Raw genomic sequence first — 24095 nt, 5'->3', positions numbered from 1 at the left:
CTACAAAGGAAACCAGTGACTGAAATACAGGTGTCATTTTAAAATCTGTGATAGGGCCCTAGCCTGTTTTGCTCAGAGGTTAGAATGTCCGCCTGAGGACTGAAGGGTCGTGGGTTTGATGCCAGTCAAGGGAACATACCTTGTTTGCAGGCTCGATCCCTGACCAATCAATGTGTCTCTCTCACATCGATTTCTTTGTCTCTCTCTCTCTCTGTCTTTCCCCCTCCCTTCCACTCTCTAAAAAAATATCAATGCAACAAATATCCTCAGGTGGTTTATTGACTACATTGACACTCAAAGAAAATGCTACATTTTAGTGAGTAGTTAGTGAGAAGCAAATGTAATTTTTCCCTCACCCAAGTCACAGACCTCCTTAAACTCTATCCATGGGCCCCTTAGGGATCCCTGGATCCTGGGTTAGGAACCTGCAATATATCCCTGGGCTTTCCTCACCAGTAAGTTTAAGTCCCTCTAAAATGGGAACATGGAGGGTGGATGGGAGCCGTCGGACACTGTTTTACCGCCAGGACTGATCGGTTCCCATGGCCACATCCGCATAAGCCAGTGGGCACAATGGCCTAGGTGTTTTGAGAAAGTCGCTGGGCTACTCTGAGTCATGATCAGAACCCACGTCTCTTTCTCAGGAGATGAGGATCATGACACAGAACAGGCCCAGGACACCCAGAGGGAAAGCTGTCAGGGTTTTTCTTTAGTTCTCAGTTCATCCAAAGGAATTTAGTTAATAAAAAACGAAAACCGCAAACAGATAAATATTATATGACTTATATGAGGTGGTTCCCAGTGGACGGGGCATGAGAAGGGGGAGTGATTTAATGGTATAGAATTTCAGATCTGCAAGATGAAGAAGTTCTGGATCTCTGTTCCACAGCAATGTGAATATAACTACCACTACTGAACTGCACACCGGAGAATGGTTAAGATGGTACATTTTATATCACGTTTTTTATCACAATAAAAATGGTTAAAATTGCAAAACAAACCAACAGGACACTCAGATCCTAGTTCAACTTCTATTGTTCCTGAGCGGGACAGACCTGCTCAAACCTGTACCCAGGGGTCCTCAAACTTTTTAAACAGGGGGCCAGTTCACTGTCCCTCAGACCGTTGGAGGGCTGGACTATAGTTTAAAAAAAACTATGAACAAATTCCTATGCACACTGCACATATCTTATTTTGAAGTAAAAAAACAAAACGGCAAAAACACCCGCATGTGGCCCGCGGGCCGTAGTTTGAGGATGCCTGCTGTACACAGTTTCTGTAGGCATAAAAAACCCATTAAAAAATGCTTTTTAAAATAAAGATCTGTTCCCTGGCTGGGTGGCTCAGTGGGTTGGAGCATCCTCCCGTGCACCAAAAGGTTGTGGGTTTGATTCTGGTCAGGGCACATACCTAGGTTGCAGGTTTGATCCCTGGCTAAGGTGTGTGCTGGAGGCAACAGATCCATGTCTCTCTCTTTCTTTCTTTCTTTCAGTCTTTCTTTCTTTCTTCCTTTCTTTCTTTCTTTTTTTTTTAAATTTCTTTATTGATTAAGGTGTCACATATTTGTCCTCATCCCCCCATTCCCATCCCACACCCCTCCCCATGGATGCCCCAACCCCCTGTTGAACTTAACCATTGGTTAGGCTCATATGCATGCACACAAGACCTTTGGTTGATCTCTCCCCCCTCCCCCCACCCTCACCTATCCTCCCTCTGAGGCCCGATAGTTCTTTCTTTTCTTTTCTTTTCTTTTCTTTTCTTTTCTTTTCTTTTCTTTTCTTTTCTTTTCTTCTCTCTCTCTCTCTCTCTCTCTCTCTCTCTCTCTCTTTCTCACTCTCTCTCAAAAATCAATAAAAACATATCCTCAGGTGAGGATTTCAAAAAAGAAATAAAGACCTATTTTAAAAAAAAGTTTTATATAACAACAGAGCTCATCTTTACAATTCTGTACATGGATATACACAGACTAAGACAACAATAATAGCAAACACCGATTATGGGCTGGCACTAGTCTAAGCAGTTTGTAAATACTGACTCATTACCCCATGGAGCCCTAACTACCCTGTGGTGGAGGCCCTAGTATTATCTCCACTTTATAGATAAGGAAACCCAGGCACAGAGCACTAGTAAGTGGCAGAGGCCGGATCCCAAACAGGCAATTCAGAGATTGTCATCTGTGAATTCCGGCACTTGAGAATCCGACTGACTCATTCAGACTAAGTGAATCAGTCACAACCATTTATTGTGCAATTGGTTACGACAGAATTGTGAGGAATTTTTACCATTTGCAGAAGAAGATCTTGCCGTCTACTTCCCTCTACTATTTTGTTTTAAAACTTGTTAAGGAGGAACTTTACAGGGAAGAGGGAAGGGCTACTGTCTTGTGGGAGGAGGAATACTACAGTAGGAAAAATGCTCTGACCTAAGGCCTCCCTCTACTAACTTTTGGGGGAAAAAACAAACGAAACAATGAAAGCCCGGCCAGTGTGGTTCAGTGGTTGAGTGTAGACCCATGAACCAGGAGATCACGATTTGATTCCTAGTCAGGGCCCACGCCCAGGTTGTGAGCTCGATCCCCATTGTGGGGCATGCAGGAGGCAGACGATCAATGAATCTCTCTCATCACTGATGTTCCTATCTCTCTCTCCCTCTCCCTTCCTCTCTGAAATCAATAAAAAATATATTCAAACAAACAAAAAAAACACTATTAAAGCAATTCTCCTAATCCCCAGAGACTCTAACCCACACTGCCACTGCTGTCTCCCGGACCCAGGAGGGTGGGGAAAGGGGCGAGTGAGAGACTAGTAGGCTTTTCTGCAGAACAGCACATTTCAGGAACTGGTCTATGAGCGGGGGAGGGAAATAGGGGAAGGCTCTAGGAGTCACCAAAGAAAATCACAGGGTGACCTTAAAGGGTGGGGTGAGGAGTACACTGCTCAACAACCTCTGCTGCCAACCCAGGAAGCAGCAGCTGCATTTAAACATAGCCGGCTGGGACGGCTCCAGGCGTCTCACACAGATGGGGTCAAAGCCGGCGCTCCCGCGCAGCACCCAGCGGTCCGGTCGCTGCGGGAAGGCCGAGGGCTGGGCCCTGGTGGGGGTGCTCCGTGTTGCCAGTCCAGCAGGGAGGCGGCCAGGACTCACCTGTAGGTGTACGGCCCCACTTCTTCCAACCGAGGGATCTCCCCTCTGAGGATCTCCTCTGGATTGGTGACATTGAAGAAATAGAACTGGCTGTACACAGGCAGAGGCGGCTGCTTCCAGGAGTCAAAGGTCTCGGAACCATTCCTCAGGACAATAGTCTAGGAGAGAAACCCAAAGGGACATTTACAAAGTGCAAGGCAGAGCGAGGGACCCCTCCGACGCTGACCTCCTGGCTTGCTTATTTTTTTCCACAGGCATTCAACTGCAGTCCCTTGAGAGCAGGGCCATGCCTTGTGCCAATAAGAAGCTCAGAGCCCTGTTAAAAGGTCCTCAAAAACATTTGTGGGAAAGGATGCTGGAGCCGTAGCGCACGGATGTGTTACTAAGGCCATAGTTTTATTTTCAACAACCACAACAGTTTATTTATAATTGAACTAGAGGCCTGATGCACGAAATTTGTGCAAGGGGCTCGGCCCTCACAGCTGCAGTGGCTTGTCTCGGCCCTCACAGCCCAGGCTTCATCCGTCTGGAAGGTCGCTCGGCTGTCTGGTCTAATGAGCATATTACGCTTTTATTATTATAGATTAGTCATAAAAGATATTTACAAGATAACCAATTTTACACATTGGACATGGGATGAAAAAGTATGAATTACAACACACGCAACAAGATGAAATGGGCATAAAACAAAACTGAAGTGGACAGACAAGCAATTTCTCTTTAATTAATTAACATTAGCTTAAAAACTTTATTAAAGAAAGTACCCAAAAGGTCCTATTGGCTGGGTTACAAAGATTCCCCTGATCCTGCAGCCACTGTGGAAGGCAGGCCATTCTGAGTGTACCCCCACTCTCCCCACGAAAGACAAGAACAGGGAGACAGACCCAAGAAGGCTAACTGTGGTCCTTCCATTTGAGGGAGAACCACACGCATCCTGACATCACCACCAGGGTCTTTAAAATATATTTTTATTGATTTTATAGAGAGAGGAAGGGAGAGGGAGAGAGAGAGATAGAAACACTGACGAGAGAGAAACATCGATCGGCTGCCTCCTGCACACCCGCTACTGGGGATTGAGCCCACACTACGGCCATGTGCCCTGACCAGGAATCAAACAGGTGACCTCTTGGGTTGACCCTCAACCACTGAGCCACACAGGGTGGGCACCACCAGGGTCTTTCAATCCCCAACAAACCCATAACACAGAGATGCTTACCCCGTTTTAAAGATGAGGAAGCTGAGCTCTTGAGGTTAAGTGGCTGGGGTATTTTTTTTTTTTTGCTACAATCCTTCCTTCATTTTCCTCTCTTACCACGTGTTATAAGCTGAACTGTATCCCCCCAAAATTTATATATTAAAGTCCTAACCTCAGAATGAGACTATATTTGGAAGTAGAGTTTTTAAAGAGAAATCTACGGTTAAATGAGGTCAGGACTATAATCTAATATGACCAATGTCCCATTAAAATGAGAGGATATTAGGACAAATAAACACAAAGGAAGATGACAGCTGCCTACAAGTCAAAGACAGAGAGGCCCCAGAAGAAATCGACCTCACTGACACCTTGACCTTAGACGACTAGCATCCAGAATTATGACACAATGAACTCCTGCTGTTCAAGCTCCCAGTCTGTGGTATTTTTTATGGCCGCCCTAGCAGACCCAAACTTATTCACCATGCTCTCCTCCCCGCAAGAGAGGAGTATTCTTTCCACCTTCCTGACTTCAGGCTTGGCCAGGTGACTTGATTTGATCAACAGAACGAGGATGAGAGGGCAATGCCTCGCTTTTAAGCCAAAGGTCTTAAGGGGCACGGCAAGAAGAGCATGCCCCAGGTAGCAGCTGATCCCCCCGCCAAGGCCCTAAAAGGGTGATGTGTGCACCAGGCATGAAGCCTGAACTCCAGCCTCGTTCAGCGGAGCCAGGCAGGCTCCCCTGGCAGCCATCCTGCACACCAGAGTTTGGAATAAATGTCTCTGCTACAAGCCCCGGAGGTTGGAGGGCTGTTCTCCAGCATTGCACCAGAAGCCTGACCAATACCACACCCGAGGGGAATAGACAGAAACCTGTGAGCTAGTAGTCCTAACAGTCCTCAACGTGTGAATGCAGGAAAACTACCTCTTCACGGTAAAAATTACTGACACGCACAAGAAAGGTAACAGCATAGACTGCAAGTACACAAACCAAAATGTGAGCAGTGATCAACTCTGTGTCATCCACTCTAGGTCACTGCTATTTTCTCCTTGATGCGATTTTGCATGTTCCGAACTTTTATACTGAATAAAAGAATTAACATTGAGAAAAAAGTTTAAAGAGAAAATCAAAAAAGGAAAGCGGGATCTACCAGTACAGACGATGCAAGGCCCCTGGTGAAACAGTGGCTTCCAAGGGAAGCTTCCCTGATGCCACCTGCCATTCGTCCGGCAGCGAGGACTTGAGCGACAGCAAACAAAGGGACTGGCTTCAAAGCATGTTAGAAACCACCGGCTAAAATGTGCTGAGACAGCACACAACAGGATGTCACATGTTAGCGGGCCAGGCCTGCAATTTAATGGAAACAAGGCTGCAAGGAGTAATAATAACACGGCTTTATTATTAAATAGAAAATATCCCAAGAATCTCTGCAGGGAAAAACAAAGGGGCTCTGGAATCAATGAACGGAGAGAACCTAAGCCTGTCAAAGCAAAGCTGGGCATCTGCAGGGCTGGGAGGGGTTCTGGCCGGTCAGAGAGCTGTGGGGATGGCTGGTGGTTTGGCATCCGTTCAGAACGTCTGCTCATCAGATTTCTATCCAAACAGCACATTATTAAAATATTCTTGGCCTTGACGCTCAGAACTGATTTCCTGATTTGAGCTCAGATGGATGAGGCAGAAAACTTTCAAGACAAACCGTGAAACCCCTCCCCGCCAACCTCGGAATCCAGCTCGGACTCTCTCCTTGGAGAGGCCCACCCTGTCCATCGCTGAACCCGCAACTCCTGGATCTCTCCCTGCCCCGGTCACCCAGGAGCCTAATCAGTCATGTGAGGCAGTTTTTAAAAAGGGCTTCGTGGCCTCTCATCTTATTTCCCAAACAAGAGGAGGCGTGAGGGAGCGAGTCGGGTGGAGAGTGAGGGACTAGAACGGGGGAAGCCCCCAGGCTGCTGGGATGCCATTCAGAGGCCCTGGGCGGAGGGAGAGGGACTGACTTAGTATCCGAGCTGGGTCGGGAACGCAGTGCTGCTCTTCTCCACTCTCCTACCCTACCTCAGGCCATTTTAATAAAATGGTATAAACATGTCACGCACTGTAGTTATACAAGTTACACGGTAGACTTTCTCCACCATTACATATACATGGAGGACCTAGAAACAGCTCAGTAACGTGCATTTCACCTTCCTAAAACAAACATGTGAACGATGAGCAAGATAACATGTAAATAATGATTTGCCTCCTAGAGGAGTTTGAAGACCCATAGATATTTTAAAAGTTGTCTGATTTCATTAAAATAAGGACCTCTATTTCTTGCCCATAAATGTTCAGAAAAGGGTAGGGCAATAATTTTTCCTCCTTCATGAATCCCTTCAACTGGATGAATCCTTTCGACCCTGTAATATATTACATGTATAGGAATTTCTTAGGAAAAAAGGGGTCAAACAGCCCTGGCCAGGTGGCTTGGTTGGAGGGTTGTCCCTATACCAAAATGTTGGGGGTTCAATTCTCATTCAGGTTGCGGTTCGATCCCCGCTTGGGGTGTACACAGGAGTCAACTGATCAATGTTTCTCGCTCTCTCTTTCCCTCTCTCTAAGAATCAATAAAAACATATCCTTGGGTGAATATTAAAAAAAAAAAGTGGTCAAACAAAAACAAAATCTAAAAACATAAGTTAATAGTAATCAACATGAAGCAGGTGATATTAGCAATCAAAAGTGAAAAGGAGCGTATAGGTACTCAATATGGTTATATATTAGGTTAACTGTTGGCTTCGCAAATCAGAAGGTAATGACCTACAAACAGCTGTGATTTTCCTTTGATCCTCCCCACAGTGTCTAGAACAATGCAGTTCCTGAAGAAATATCTGTTCAATCAACAGAATGTAGCACTAGACCCCGAACACACCAGCTTCCATCGACTTTGCTTAGAAGCAAAGTGTCTTGCCATGCCTCTATAAGCTGGGAGAGAAGAACTTGAGATGAGCCATTAAGAGAAGAGCAGCAGGAAACCACAGATGGTCAAAGGCACGGGGCCAGGCCGTGTAACAGCAGTTGGATAGGAACCTTTACAGTGCCCAGAGGAAGTGGCTGTTCGCTGACCATCCTAGTCACACTCAGGTAAGGAGAAAGCAATAGCTTCATTAGAAGCCCTGAAACATGTAGATCTAACACCTATCTGTGCATCTTATCAGTAATCCAGCACCCTCAAGAGCTGAGTGCAGCCAGTTCCTTTTGTGGGTGGAAAGAAAAATCTGTGTCCCTCTGTGACCCTTTTCACTAACAGCTGTTTAAAGCAGTGCAATCCCCATGGTTTTCTTGCCAAGTACGGAACTAGGCATGTACATCATGAAAACACTGTGTGTGCGCGAGGCCTTGTAGGGGATGCCCAGCAACATCGATATGGTTTCTGTGTTCCAGGAGCTTACCCTCTATTACGGGAATATTGAGACACACATGCAAGACCATCAACATGAAGTAGCACATGATAAATGGCCAAGGGGTGTGTGGTCTCGCTAGTGTTCACACAATGGATTCTATGAACCGAGATGAAAAATGGTGGTGCTTAACGTGACCAGGAAGAATGAATAAACATTTGGCAAGTAGAAGGAGGTCACAGGGGTGGGTGCCTGAGGGACAACCAGGGTTGATTCAACTGTCCTGTCTGATTGGACAGAGTGAGCCCTTCCTCCCTGCCTGCTCCATGTCCATCTGTCTTTCCTGGAGCCCTCTGCTTAGTCAGAAAGACAGTGGCTGCGAAGAATGAGACCATAAAAGATAGAGAGATGGGACAGTATTAGGTGTGACGGAGTGTGGGTTTTCTAGGGAGTAGGGAGATTCATTCAGAGAAGGAGGCTGAGGTCACAGGAATCTAGACTGTGTCTGATATACAATAGGGGGCCATGGAAGGTTTTTGAGCTGCAGAATATTACCAAGAACCAGGCTCTGTGTTGTCACTTTATCTCCTCCAATCCCCCTAATGTTCTACAAGGTGAAAATCATGTCCCCAGTTTTACTCTTTAGACGAGTGGTTCTCAACCTTTCTAATGCTGCGACCCTTTAATACAGTTCCTCATGTTGTGGTGACCCCCAACCATAAAATTATTTTTGTTGCTATTTCATAACTGTAATTTTGCTACTGCTATGAATCTTAATGTAAATATCTGTGTTTTCCGATGGTCTTAGGCAACCCTGCTAGCGGTTCTCAACCTGTGGGTCCCGACCCCGCTGCTTTAGATCCTAAGACCATGGGAAAACACAGATATTTGCATTATGATTCATTAAGAGTAGCAAAATTACAGTTACGAAGTAGCAACGAAAATAATTTTATGGTTGGGGGTCACCACAACATGAGGAACTGTATTAAAGGGTCGCAGCATTAGAAAGGTTGAGAACCACTGCTTTAGACCAAAGCTCAGAAAGGTTAGGATAGTGGTGGGCAAACTCATTAGTCAACAGAGTCAAATATCAACAGTACAACGATTGAAATTTTTTTTGAGAGCCAAATTTTTTAAACTTAAACTTCTTCTAACGCCACTTCTTCAAAATAGACTCGCCCAGGCCGTGTTATTTTGTGGAAGAGCCACACCCAAGGGGCCAAAGAGCTGCATGTGACTCGAGAGCCGCAGTTTGCCGACCACGGGGTTAGGAGAATGCCTGAAGTTTGCTAGTAGGGGTGGAGCCAGCCTCCCTCCCCAGGACTCGCTACAAACCTGTGCTCCTGGCAAAGGTGAATGTCACCGAGCACACGCTCCTGGAGAAGAGCAGTGGCTCAGAAGGCCCTCTGTGTTCGAAATACCCCTCCCCATAGCCTTAGATCAGATTCACAGATGTCCCCCTTTTTTATCTAAGACAAGGACAGACACCTCCAGACGCCCATTCTTTTTAAAAATATATTTGTTATTGATTTCAGAGAGGAAGGGAGAGGGAGAGAGAGATAGAAACATCCATGATGAGAGAGAATCATTGACTGGCTGCCTCTTGCACATGCCCCACCCTGGGGACCAAGCCCACAATCTGGGCATGTGCCCTGACTAGAAATGGAACCATGACCTCCTGGTTCATAGGTCGATGCTCAACCACTGAGCCATGCTGGCTAGGACAGACTCCCATTCTTTGCTTCATAATTCATCAGCTGAATTGCTTGTTCCCACCAAGCAATGGGAACAAAATATTTGTACAGCATGGTGACTAGTTAACAATAATGTACTGTATACTTGAAAGTTGCTCAGAGAATGTCACAACACAACACTCAAATGCTCTGTGAGGTGATGGAGGTGTTAAATAGCTTGACTGTGATAATCATTTCACAATGTATATGCGTATCAAACTTCATGGTGTACATCTTAAACATACACAATTTTTATTTGTCAACCATACTTCAATAAAGCTGGAGGGGATGGGGGGAATGCTAGTTAGCCAAACTTTGGTTAAGTTTCTCTCCTTCCCAGACCTGTTTACTCCTCCCTATAAAAGAAAAGCCCTTGAGCTCCTGCAGATCATACAGCCCGAGGATCTCCCTGTTGTAATCTCCCCTTCCTATTGCAATGTCCTTTCTCCTTTGCAGTAATCCTGTCAAACAGTCTCTCCTTGCCCAAGTCAGATTTGTTTTTGTTGGACACCACTATCTACTGTGCAACTTGAACTGACACAGCAGGAGGTGACTTAGAAGGCTACTCCGGCACAGTGGACCAGAGGCTTGACTAGAATCATTGTGCGGATGAAGAGAGGTCTCAGGTGCTTATCTCCGGCCACTGGCAAAGGGCTCCATAAATAGGGACTGTGATTTCGATGACTGCCATCTTCAAGTTGGGCGTGGCAGGGTTCTAGGGCTTGGTTTGAACTAAAAAAGGAATCTTGTCACTCTCATTAGTTTGCTCAAATGAAGAAAACCCAGCAAATGTTAAACAATAAAAGAGAAAAACAAACAAAGTCTTTAGTCATGATCCTCTCTTCCAGACCTACATATAATTCAGGAAACAACAAGGATTTAGCATAAAATTAGAAATAACCAAAATGTTGAACAGGAAAAGAATGACTTAGCAAATCATGATAATTCACAGGTTGGAGTAGAAAGCAACCATTAAAATTATAAACACTACAAAGAAATAAAAAACATGCTTATGATCTATGTTAAGTGGGAAAAGTAGACATTGTAAAATATGTGTATGTGTGGACAAGATTGGCAGATAAAATACAAATATGAGTCTGGTCAGCGTGGCTGGGTTGAGCATTTGACCTATGAACCAGGAGGTCACAGTTGGATTGCAGGTCAGGGCACATGCTGGGGTTGTGGGCTCGATCCCCAGTAGGGGGTGTGCAGGAGGCAGCCAATCAATGATTCTCTCTCATCATTGATGTTTTTGTCTCTCTCTCCTTTCCTCTCTAAAAATCAATAAAATATATATATATATATTTAAAAACACAGGCATGAAAACAGGGGTGTGAAATGTAGATAATTTAAGAATTTCAGTCTTTTAGTTACCCTTAAATCTCTAAGCTTCCATACTAACTCTCTTAGCTCCGTGGAATAGGATTATGAGAAGTCTTTCATTACCTCTGTTAAGTTTCTCTGCATTGTTTAAATTTTTTATGACAGAAATAAATAACTTCTATAAGCAGGGAAAAAATAATTGTTCCATTATGACTTTTTTTTTCTTTTAAAGTGAAAATCTAGGACAGAAACTCAGATTCCAGAAAATGTTATTAATAGCCCCTAAGGGAAAGGAGTGGATACAAAGAGAACCAACTTCTAGGCTTTCCCTCTGTTCCTGCAAAACAAAGGCGAGGCTCACGCCTCTGCAGCTGTGGTCAGCTCTCCCACAAAAGCTGCGAGAGCCCCCACCCCCCACTGAGCGCTTCACAGTATTTCTTTTCTTGTTATTGTCAGGAGGATGGGTTTTGCATTCTGTTTTTTTTTTTTTTAAATATATATTTTATTGATTTTTTTACAGAGAGGAAGGGAGAGGGACAGAGAGCTAGAAACATCGATGAGAGAGGAACATCCATCAGCTGCCTCCTGCACACTCCCTACTGGAGATGTGCCCGCAACCAAGGTACATGCCCTTGACCAGAATCGAACCTGGGACCTTTCAGTCAGCAGGCTGACGCTCTATCCACTGAGCCAAACCGGGTAGGGCGGGTTTTGCATTCTGGATTCCTCGCTAGCTTTTCCTGACAAGCATCGCAGTGTGTGGAGAGCTCTAGAGTGAGAAAGGACTCGCCATCTCATTTATTAGTGAAATAAAATCACCTCTGAATTATAAACCCTGGAAGAGCCAGTAAGGGAATGAACAGTTAACTGCCCGAGTTCACTTTGCCTGGTTTGTCGCCAGCTCTTAGGCAACCAGAAGTCCAAAGACAAATGGAAGAGTTTCCAGGAAGAAGGAGGGCAAAATCCTTTCCAGAAGGGAGGGTAAAACTGGCTGGGCTTTTTGTGTTTGTTTTTTGTTTTCCATTGATTTCCAGAGAGAGAGTGGAAGGGAGGGCAGGTAGAGAGAGAGGGAGAGAGGGAAGAGCGAGGACGAGAGAAACATCAATGTGAAAGAGGCACATCGATTGGTGGCAGGAGATTGAACCTGCAACCCAGGTACCAGCCCTTGACCTGAATCAAACTCTCGACTTTTCAGTGTGCGGGCCAACCCTCTAACCACTGAGCCAGGCCGGCCAGGGCGAAACTGCCTGTTTTTACAACCGTCTGACTTGAACCTGTTCCTCCAAGTTGATTCAGGAAGTTTTGGGATAGAAACAAACCTTAAGTAGACTTGAGTCCTTAACTTAAAAAAAGCAAATGAAAAACTAACGAAAACGGAACCTTGCAGTTTGCCAGAGTCACACTGATAGCAGATGTCCTTCCAACCCAGGCTTGCCCTCGCCGTCTGTCTCCACCCCCATCCCAGTCCTTTCCCTGGCCACTCTAGATGAGTTAATGCCCACACACGTCTCACACCACCTTCCAGACATTAGTCAAGGAAATCTTACAGGAGACCATGGGGTGTGCGTGTGAGTGTGTAGGAGAACAGAGGGAAGCTCATACGTAAATACAGCTGCCACCATTTCTAAAACAGTTGCTTCTTTATTTTTCTCTTTCACCTGCGGTTTAGCTCAGAGAAGGACAAGTGTCATTCCTACCGTGGCCACCCACTGCTCACTGCGAATCTCCAGGAGGCAGGTGCTGGCTAGAGCGTCATAAAGCCCTAAGCTCAGAGCCTGCAAGGTCCCATTTTGCAGACAAGGAAAGAGTGGCCCTGGTGTTCCCGAGCTCACAGAGCCAGTAAGTCGTGCCGAATCTGACCAAGTCCAGGTCTGTGGGTTTGCAAAGCTCATGCTCGGCCTCCCCAGCAGCTGCGAACCACCAAATCCTCAGAGTAGAGCTGCCAGACGTAGCTAATAAAAATACGGGATGCCCAAGTTTCTCCCAAACACTGCGTTGGCTATGTCAAACATGCTTCCACTCTTAGGAGATGCATGCTGAAGGGTTTGGGGGCAGAGTGTCATAACGTCTGCATTTGCGTTCAAACAATTCAAAGAAAAAGTCTACATCAGAGACAGAGATGAAGTAAATACGGCGGATGTTAACAACTGATAAATTGAAGTGAATCAAAACATTGCGTGAGACATCGTCACTAAAATAGTATTCATTGTTTATCTGAAATTCAAATTTAACTGGGCATCGTGTATTTAATCTGGCAGCCCTATCCCAGAGAGACGGTGAAGGGGAGCCGGCCCTTCCATCCAGAGGAAAGGAAACTAGGGCAGCTGGGAGGTCATGGTGAGCTCCCTGCTGGAACTCACACAAGGAAGTGACAAAGGAAGACTGAGCTCTGGAGTTACCAGGTGGCTGCTCTGCCCAGACAGCACCTCAAACTCCTGCCGCGAGGTGGTCCAGAAAAGGGCTGCGTTTGGACCCTACACTTCTCATTTCTGCCCCCGGATCCTGAAGGCTTTCAATTACATACATTCCCAGGGGCTTGCTCTGCAAAGGAAGGATTCAGAGACCTAACCCCAAGCCCGGGAGTGACAGAAGGCATTCATTCGTCGGGATGCAAGGAGCCAGTTCCCTGGTCCGCGGGAGCCCTCTGCTCAGTCAGAACAGAAAGCCGTGGCTAGAGAACAACGGACCCTCCTCACTGAGGAGTCCGCTGCGGTGGGACAGCCACCAGACAAAGCCTGGCATCAGCTGAGTTCCCGGTTGTGCTAAATTAAAAATCAACGTAAGGTCCTAAATCAGGTTTACGACGTGATTTTAGATATTGCTTATTAATATTAGCCAAGCAGGACAAGATGAATTTTTCCAGGCATAATACTGTGGGCACAACCACCAAAAGAAATACTGAAAAGGTCATCCAGTTATGTGGTGAATCTGCAGGGTCAACAGCCAAAACAATCATTTGGACTGAAAAACTTCCTTTTCAGTGAATTAGCCAATGTATATGTTAAGTGCTTTCTATATGCCCAACAGGCATAGGCCGTGTTCTGAAGAGGAAATTTAGCTAAGGACACAAAACGGACATGTGTGTAACATGTCCAGCTGTGTGCCAGGCCCAGTAATTCAGCCCAAAGGCTTATGCCTGACGTTATTCAGATCATTTCAATTGTGTGGATCCACTATAACAGTGGTCGGCAAACTCATTAGTCAACAGAGCCAAATATCAACAGTACAACGACTGAAATTTCTTTTGAGAGTCAAATTTTTTAAACTTAAACTTCTTCTAACGCCACTTCTTCAAAATAGACTCGCCCAGGCCGTGGTATTTTATGGAAGAGCCACACTCAAGGGGCCAAAGAGCCGCATGTGGCTCTCGAGCCGCAGTTTGCCGACCACAGCACTATAAGATCCCCATGTGGCCATCTCACAGGCTGCCCAAAGTCAATGGGATAAAAAATGGACTCATGATTTTCTCCCCTAATCAATACTGATTTTACCTCCTTCTCTTCTCCATTTCTATTCCTGTGCCCACTGCACCATCAGCTTGTACTGTGGCAATACTGTGGGTAGTCTCCTAACAGGTCTCCTCCTCTCCAGGCTTGTTCCTTTCAAATCCATTATCTACCTCAGCCTCAGAGAGTTCTACCAAAAGTGCCTATCTGGCCCGGCCTGGGGGCTCAGCGGTTGAGCTTGACCCAGGAACCAAGAGGTCACTGGTTCAATTCCCAGTCCGGGCACATGCCTGGATTGCAGGCTCAATCCCCAGTGGAGGGGGCATGCAGGAGGCAGCCAATCAGTGATGTTTCTCTCTTATCAATGTTTCTATCTCTCAGTCTCTCTCCCTTCCTCTCTCTCTGTCAAATAAAAAAAGTGCCTATCTGAGCAGACACTCCTCAGTGCTCACAGGATAAAGTCCGAGGTCCCTGACCTGCCATACTAAGCCCGGCCAAGATGTGAGGCAGCCGGTCCCCTGCCACCCTCGGTCATTTCCTAGTGGGCACTTTATGCACTCGCAACAGTCAACCGGCCACTGTTCCCTGATCAGCTGCTTCTGCCAAGAGCTGACATGGTGTGAGTCACAAGACACACTTCATCCAAGTTAGCCTGGTAGAGCTCGTTCGGGAAGGCAACACCAGGAGGGTTGCTGAACCAGCTGTCCTGGCAGATGATAAAAATAAGCTCTCGGGGACTTGCATTAGGCTTTGATGGGAATAAGCCAACACTTTTAAGGAAACGTTCAGGACTCGAGAGTGCTACTGATTGTTCTTTCAGTTCAACGGAGTGCTACTTAATAATTAAACACAACTTCAGTTTCCATGTTGCCATCCACAGGGTCTAAATTCACCCAGAAGAGAATGCAGACCAACTTTGAGAACCCGGCCTCAAAGCGTGCGGATGATTCTCACTGGACTCCAGGTTAATAACACTCACCCAATATCAAAACACCGGTTGGTTTGCTTTGTTTTTTAAAAATTTCTTCCAGAAATTAAGCAAACCCAATCTAGACTCTCGCAGTAACATATTTGCACTACTTACCTTTTTAAATTCTCTGTTGAAATAAAATAAATAAACTGCCATTAACGTTTTACCCTTGTTCTCTGACCTTATTTTAACTCAGGAACAAAGGCATTGACATTTTATTTTGTATGCCACTGTTGTTGAACTCATTTTGCTTTAATTGGAACTGTAATAATTTCAGCTAATGTGACCTGACAGTTGAGGTTCAAAGGTCAGCTCATATGTAAGCTGCTACTCTGTCTATAAATTTCATACAGGACAATATGATGAAGCAGCTATCCTGAAAAAAACTCCTGCTATAAAACACCTACTTGGATACTTTTAAAAAGCTTCCAGGTGTTTACAAATGTGAAACCAAGGTTAAGAATCACTGGCCCAAAGGGAGAAAAAGCAGCCACCAGATGGACCCTTAATCATAAGGACCAGGTGAAAATTGGGAAAGTATGTGTGTGTGTGTGTGAGGGGAGTGGTTGAAGGAGTGGAAGAGAAAGGGATTTTAAGATGTGAATAAATAAGAAGCATGGCCCTGAAAACAATGCCTGGGTTCCATGTGCAACTCGTGGAGCCAGTCTTATTTTACAACCTGTTTGGCTGTGATTGTATCTCTCAAAGATGAAATAAGTGATGTTTTCATTGCTTATTTATCTATGTCTCCTCTTTCTGCCATTACTCTGCTTTAAAATATATTTTTATTCATTTCAGAGAGGAAGGGAGAGGGAGAGAGATAGAAACATCAATGATGAGAGAGAATCATTGATTGGCTGCCTCCTGGGAATCGAGCCCACAACCTGAGCATGTGCCCTTGACCAGAATTGAACCTGGGACCCTTCAGTCCCCAGGCCGATGCTCTATCCACTGAGCCAAACCAGCTGGGGCTTCCATTACTCTTGATTATTAGAAGTACAATGTTTAAAGCAAATATCCTTAAAATGGGACTTGCCAAAATGAGTACATTACTCTCACAATGGCATTCTCTCTCTCTCTCTCTCTCTCTCTCTCTCTCTCTCTCTCTCTCTCTCTCTCAGATGCTGGAGGGGCCAGGTGGGCAAGGTAAATGAGTGAAGTGGGCATAAGCTTGTACATTTATTTGTTGCATGTGAAATCATAGCAATAGTATTCACTTCTACATAGAAATATGCCCTTGCTCATTTTTGTTAAACACCAGACCCTCTCAGGTTATCATTCATTTTTCCTTCTCTTGGTAAAGAGGCTCGGATACAAGCTAATATGTCTCTGCTACTAGCTTTGATTAAAAGAGGTCCCTTTATTAGTATATCATGTATATACATACATAGTATATAGCTTTATGATATAGGCCATAAATGACTAGTCACTTGGCCAACATCCTGTGTTTTCATTAATGATCTGATCATCCCACCTGCTGATTCCTCCCTGGGAACAAGCGAACGTCTGGCAGAACAGATGGCTTTGTTGCCGGGCCTGACAGAATGAAATCTTGCACTTCATTAAACAAGAAAGCTAAAACGGTTTCCACAGGCAAGACCCCCCCCCCCCCTCCCCGATATTCCCTTTTAATGTAAACTTGCAGAATAATAGTAACTACTAACTAGAATTGCTATCTCTTTTATATGTCAATCATAACTCAGCAAAGCTGAAATTATACATGAAGAGTGGGAATAGAAGCACCTCATTTTTGTAATGTGTTACTATACCATCATATGTGCATAAAGAAAAAGATGGAATGCCAATAATATGTTAACAGTAGTTATCTCTGCTTTATTAATTTTTGTTGTATCTGACATTTTATGATGACATGCCTCTCTTTTCTTATCAGCAAAATAAACAAAAATAAAGAATAAAATACAAAGGTGCGAAAAAGGAATTGCCACCTTAAGGACTGAAGACACAGGCTAAGACAGTCACCAACCAAACCATTCATGGGTTCATGCTTAGCTCTGTATCCTGGGTGGTGGTCCTAAGGAGCCTGATTCAGCAGTGCTGGTGGAGTCTGTATTTTTTAAATTTCCTTAAGTGATTTGGATGCAGTTCTTAGAGTCTAGGAACTACACTGAGAAGTACTGGCTCACTCCCCTATCTTAATCATTAATAATGAATGCACTCATGGTCACCATGAATTAGTAAGATGTTGAAAGAACCCTACTATGATTTTGATATCACAAGATCACATTTCTAATGGCAGGAAGGAGTTGTATACTTTTGCTTTGAAGGTAAAGAATCTTGCAAGGATATTGCCTCTCTTTATAAATCTATGATTTCTGCTTCCGCTGAGCCAATCACATTGCTCTGTGATACATTTGGGAAAGAGCCAGGCCAATGTTGCTCAGTGTTGAGCGTCGACCCAGGAACCAAGAGGTCACCGGATTGATTCCCGGTCAAGGCACCTGCCCGGGTTGCAGGCTCGATCCCCAGTAGAAGGCATGCAGGAGGCAGCTGATCAATGATGTTTCTCTCTCATCGATGTTTCTATCTTTCTATCCCTCTCTCTCTAAAAATCAATAAAAATTGAGGAAAGAGAAACTAAGAAATGAAGCATGTCATGTGGGCTTAGCAGCTGGAAGGTCACAAGGGCTGAGGCTGAGGAAGCCCCAGATGAGCAAACAGCCTGGGCCCAACAAGTAAACAGAGGAAGCGGGTTGGTGGGAAGCGGTGGCAGGAGAGGGGCAGCGTGCCTGGGGCTGCTGACTTTCCAGTTTCTACTGTATCCAGGGCCTTACTGTGCGGTGGCTCTCACACTTAGATGTCTATGAGCTTCCTCTTGCAGCTTTAGAAGAAGAAGAAATCCTATCTTTCTGGAGCTAGCCTGAGTGGGCCTCAGCTCCTTAGAGACCACACTCCTCTTTAAGCCAAGAAGTGCAGGACAGTGTGGTGTGTGAGGACAGACTTTATTGTCCAAACCAGGAATCTGTTTAAAAATATATTTTTATTGATTTCAGAGAGGAAGGGAGAGGGAGAGAGAGATAGAAACATCAATGATGAGATGCCCCCCACTGGGGATCAAGCCCCTGTGACCAGGGCATATTCCCTGACCGGGAATCGAACCCTGACCTCCTGGTTCATAGGAAAACACTCTACCTCTGAGCCATACCAGCAGGCCAAACCAGGAATCTTTTGTAAGGAAAGAGGTGCTAGTAATCATGCCAGGACAACAGGTGTAAATAAACCAGGACTGTCACTGGCAATGAGGAGGATGGTCATCCTCGGGAAGGGGGATGTGAATTAGGAGACCCAGTTTGCACACCTAACCCTACCCCTTCCTTTCCATGTAGCCTTCCATAAGTCACTTGTCTATGTTTCTAGGGTCATATAAATGTAAAGGCAACTGGATACCTACCATCATCCATTTAAAAATGAACACAGTTTCTTTGACTATAACATAACAGATTAAGTGATATCTAAAGTGTTTTTTCTTATTCTAAGATTCCAAGTCTGCGTAATTCTGTAAAAAGGCAACTTGGGTGATGAAGTAGATATGCGAGAGCCCTTTAGGATTATATTTAGTTCACCGTCTTTACATAAACAACAAGGAAGCTATTTTACTAATTTGACTTTTAAAAAGAAGACCTGTACATATTCACCAATCGATGCTATTTGGTTAAATCATCAGCAGAAGCTCCACAGTTGCTATGGTTCCCAAGAGGCCAGCTGTGACTCACTTGCCCAGAGCCTCAGGTTCTGGCAAAGGGTAAGTGCATTTGTCCTGCTCATCTTATGCCTGAGACCTAATGCTGTCTTCCTTCCTTGGCCTGTAGGAAGCAAATAGGAAGCGAAACGTGAACCATCTCTTTCCCTCTCATTGGTTCCCTCGCCAGCCCATCTCCTATTGGCCAGCCCTGACTTTGGCCGGCTCTGCACCCTCATTTCTGGGAGATGTTCAAATGGTTAGCTAGTCAAAGGCCAAATTTAATATTCCGAGCTTCACTCAAGCAAAGGCCACATGCCCATCTCAGAATCTCAGAATTTTGAAGCAAGAAGGAACCTTATCTACTATATAAGCTTCAGTTTCTAGATGAGAAAAAAAACAAACCAGAAACAATAACACTTGTTAGTATTCAGGCATTGTGGAAGGGACTGTGCTAGATGCTTTCTATCAATTACTTTATTTCCTTCTTACAACAACTCTAAGGGAGCTATTCTTATTACCCCCAATGTTCAAAATGAGGAAACTGAGGTTTTGAGGGGTTTGATAATTTGCTACTTGGCTTGTTCAATTTAATCCAAGTATTTGTTAGTGACAGAAAAAGGGATTTTAACCATGTTCTGCTGATTCTCGGGACACTGTTCTTTCAACTAAAACAATCAACAGGGGGGCAACAGGCATTCATTATGCACCTACCATGTACCAGGTACTGTGCTGGGTGCCAGGACAATCAGTAGGGTTAGCAAATGAAATGAAATGTAACATAAAATCCTGCCCTTCTAGGCTCTACTGAGGAAAAGAGTTTGCTGGGTGTGTGCAAAACTCTGTCTCGGGGGGGGGGGGGGGGGCGGGGGGAGGGGGGATGGGGGTAAAATGCTTGCTAGAGGCCCGCTTAATACTCAGAATATCCCCCAGGAAGTGAGAGTAGGCAGACAAGGAGGAAAGCCTCACTCTGCCTCTTTTGCAATTGAGAGAAGTGAAGCAGAAACAACTAGAGGGTTTGCCTAATACAAGCCAATGAGGTCAACTAGTTTTGGTTCCTTCCCTTCTATGCACCTGCCAAAATGAAAATCTCCATTCAGTAGTCTCTGATCACTGAAGGACTGAAGGAAAAGTATCATTTAAGGCAAATTCTTCTGATAGGAATTATGTTACTAAGCTTCTCGCAATTAGTCAAACCTACTTATTAGAACTTCATCCCTTCCCTCTCTTCTCCTTTGATGTGGACAAGCCAGGGCATGGACAGTTTTCAAATGAAACCACTAAGAGCTGGGACTATCAGGATGGATTCTATTACAGCTACATTAAAGCCAAGTTATGAATGAACTGTTCCATAATAATACTATTGGAAATAATGACGCGGCCATAACAGATCACCTGTGCTGTGCCAGAGACGCTGCCGAGCTCTCTGCACCGATGGCCTCACTGAGCCTCACGGCAAACACGGAGGCCGGTCCATGGTCTGTGTGTAGCTTAGCAATGTGAGGAGGCCCTTCCTAAGGAAAAGCGAACATCGTAGAGGGCCCCCTGAGAAGGCACATGGGCATTTCCTTAATTATCGCCAGCTGAGCTCAGGGCGACAGGCAGAGCCACGCCCTGGGAACATGCTTCCCCAAAAAGGCAGACATGTTATCAGTACTGACTTCTTACCTTTGTCCAGGTGTCTGTCGGGGAGCGGGCTTTGATATGTAAATCCAGTCAAGCACCAGGAATGCTAGGGCCTACTCAAGAATGCAAATAAGCTCCTTTGATCCTAAGTTTTGGTGATACTTCCTGGTATTTGGGGATATATAAATAAACGTGCTGCGTGGGCTCAGGGTCCCTGTGTCTCCATCAGAGAGGATGGCGTCCCACCTGGCTCCCAGCTTTGCTTCTATCTTTCTATCTGGTCTCTTTCTTTCTTTTATTTCTTAATCCCCAGCTCCTCCACTCAGGAACCGGAACCTTTCCTTTTCCGTGCTGGACTCGGAAAAGAGAGAAACACGCCACAGAACATCTTTCCTTTTCCAAGTAATGACACTGAAGCTCAGGCAAGTTAAGTAACTTGCCCAAAGACAAAAAACTTGAGAGTGGCAAGGCTAGGATTTGAACACAGGTGTCTGACTTGAAATCTCAGATATTTTTTCTTTGCATTATGTGGCTGCTAACAAAAAATAAATAAATAAAATAAAGCTGTTATCATTTACAAAGCACTAACTATATAGCTCATGAAAATTATACTAATGTTCCTTAAGAATTATTATAACCTTTCTATTTATGTGAATCATTATTATCCCCATTTATAGATGGTGAAATCATCAAGAATCAAGAAAGGTTAAGCACCTACCTAGCAGAAGATCACCAGCTAGAACACCGGGCTCATGCCCAGGATGCTGACCTGCAGACTCCCTACTGTTTCCCACTCTCCCATGCTACCACCCTACAGGTGATCCAGGAGAGCACAATGGTGTTCATGGGAACATGAAACCTCTGGTCGACTTAGAATATTTCCATATCTGACCACTGAACCAGCCCTGTCATTTGGTTTCACACACCACATTGTGCAGTGTTCCTTAATGGAGTTGGGCAATCCCACTTACCCTGTGCTATGATTTATTAGTTGGATCAGAGCCCAATCCCCATGGAGAAAACCACGCAAAAAGCCAATCACCAAATATCAATGCAAACTCAAGCCCTAGCCAAGATGCCTTACACCGACCCCTGACCCTATGAAGTATAGACCCACACAGCACCGAGGGCTGGCGATACCTGAGGCACTGGGGAGGTCACTGGTCTCACAGGTCTCCTGAAACAGCCACATAAGAAAATTCATATACTGACTATAAATTGGGTTGCTTAACTCTAGTCACCCAAGCAAGAGCGCACATCCTTAAACCATCTTGCCATGGGTGTTCAGGTGGACAGGAGTGAAGAACATTCAGTTCAGTTTTCCCCTGGAACTTGGGTGCTCAGGGAAAACAATGATCTTTAAGCTCACACAATGGGCTTCATCTCCCCTTGGCAATGCGAACCTAGAAAAAATTAAATCATGCTTTCCTTTGGTGTATTCTTTTTTTCAAGTTGTCTTTAACTGCCAGATTTTAAGTAATGGATGGCTTTTGGGATCCTCTATTAAAGGATTTGCCACCTGGAACGAGACAACTTTACTAACAGGGAGTTAAGTGCAGTGATCAAACTGGACGAGGCCTGGCATGTTTATCCAGCCAGCAGCAAGTGCCAACCAGTGGGGGAAATTAGGCACACAGTGATGGGTGCTAACAAGAAAGGCCACTCCAATGATTTTTGCTTTTTTTTTTTTTTAAGGAAAAAGTGAACGCAGTAACTCTCTCTTGTTCCTCTTCCCACATAGATTGGTGGGTGTGGGTGGAAGGCCAGAGAAAATGACCGCTGGTGAGGTCAGATGTGGGAGAAGTCTCCCGAAATGACTCTCCGTCCAGCCCACCCATCCAGGGGAAGAGACAGATTCAGGTTCTTTGAAGAATCCATAAACGCACCTTTGCCTGAAGCTTACGTAGCTGTTTGAGAAGAGCACGAATCAATGAGAAGACAAAGCAGCACAGACTGTTGGTGTAAGACACCACGCTGCTAAGCAGGTGGGTAGGCACAGACTTGGATGGACTGAAATGTCCCCCAGCCCAGAGGCCTGGCCTGGCTACCAGCTGCCCTGCTCAGCCCAAGGAGGCAAGAACACAATAGGCCACACACCCCCTTCTCACCCCCAGCCCCACACCACTTCAAAGGCCACAGCAGGCAGCCAGCAAACTTGCCTCTTTTGTGGTACCTTTCATTCAGTCTTTTTTCTTTTCTTTCATTAAGTGGGAGGGAAATGAGTTTGGGCTCAACAGAGATCAGGGTGAAGGGAGGGCAGGGGTGGGGGATGCCAATGATAGAAGTGAAAGCTTTTTGAAAAGTCTAGATCCACAGTCTTATTTATTGTCATAAAGGGAACAGAGTCATTTCCATTCCTCTCCATCCTTCTTTAACCCTTACCTACCAACCCGGAGAAGACAAGGAAGAAAGGAGGGCTGTAACCGGAGCGTTTGCACAAGTGCAGCTCTTCCGTGCACGGGGCTCGGCAGTGGGAGGGTCACCGGCTGGAAGGGCCCCCTCCGCCGCGCACCCGCGCGCGGACACACGCAGCCCCGCCTCACCTTCTCGATCGTCTGGTCCACGGCCTTCTGGAAGACCCGGGCCACGAGCAGCGTGACGCTGGTCACCAGCAGGAGGAGGGACAGCGTCCCCGCCGCGTAGAAGCAGCACCTGCCCATTCTGCGCGCGGCTCACGGGCCGGGCGGCGAGCGCCCGCGACCCCGCGGAAGGAGGGGAGACCCGGCACCCTCGGATGCCCGCGGGCCGGGCGGTGCGCGCGACTCCGTGATCCGCGGCGGGGCGAGAGGGCCGCAGGGCACCCAGCCGGCGGCCCGGGGCGGAATGAGCCGCTTCGGTTTCGATTTCCCTCGCGGGGGCAGCCTCGGCGCCGCCGGGCGCTGCTCCGGAGCCGGAGCCGGAGAGGGAGCGCGCAGGCCGTGACGCTCGCCAGCCGGCTCGCCGCTCACTCCGGAGAGCACTGCCAGCGGCTGCGCGGGCGGCGGGCGGGCGGCGGGCGGGGCGGAGGCCGAGCCCACAGTCATGTGCCCCGCCGCGGAGGCCGCGATTCGGCCCGCGCTGGTCCCGGGCGGCCCCCCAGCGCCTGCGGCTCCCGGACCCCTCCAGGCCCCGCCGCGCCCCCTCCGCTCGCTGCAGGCCTCGCGGTCTCCTCCAAAAGCCGCCTGCCCTGCCCTGGTTGGTTTGGCTCAGTGGATAGAGCGTGGGCCTGCGGACTGAAGGGTCCCAGGTTTCATTCCGGCCAAGGCCACAAGCCTGGGTTGCGGGCTCCGTCCCCAGGAGGGGGCGTGCAGGAGGCAGCCAACTCTCTCTCATCATTGATGTTTCTATCTCTCCCTTCCTCTCTAAAATCAGTAAATATATATATATATATATATATATATATATATATATATATACATACATACACATATATACATATATACATATATACATATATAGATATATATATATAGATAGTCACTTGTCCGCCGAAACCGGTTTGGCTCAGTGGATAGAGCATCGGCCTGCGAACTGAAAGGTCCCAGGTTCGATTCCAGTCAACTTGTGGTTCTTTGTGCCATGTACCTTGGTTGCAGGCACATCCCTGGTA

At 46.1% G+C, this 24095-nt stretch overlaps 1 protein-coding gene across 1 annotated transcript in view; it reads right to left on the bottom strand.

Moving 5' to 3' along the window:
- Window positions 1-23565, bottom strand: part of SCARB2 (scavenger receptor class B member 2) — a 59673-nt gene extending 36108 nt beyond the window's left edge. The window contains exons 1-2 of the mRNA XM_079770195.1: window positions 23050-23565; window positions 3145-3302 (exon numbers count right to left, since the gene is read on the bottom strand). Coding sequence (XP_079626321.1) covers window positions 3145-3302; window positions 23050-23166 — 275 coding nt within the window. The 5' untranslated portion in view covers window positions 23167-23565. The remainder of the gene's footprint in view (window positions 1-3144; window positions 3303-23049) is intronic.
- Window positions 23566-24095: the final 530 nt, after the last annotated feature.

This window comes from Cnephaeus nilssonii (assembly GCF_951640355.1).
Source record: "Cnephaeus nilssonii genome assembly, chromosome: 1".
In the NCBI taxonomy this organism is placed as follows: domain Eukaryota; kingdom Metazoa; phylum Chordata; class Mammalia; order Chiroptera; family Vespertilionidae; genus Cnephaeus; species Cnephaeus nilssonii.
The sequence above is the reverse complement of the archived record's forward strand: the minus strand, read 5'-3'. Positions and strand labels throughout refer to the sequence as shown.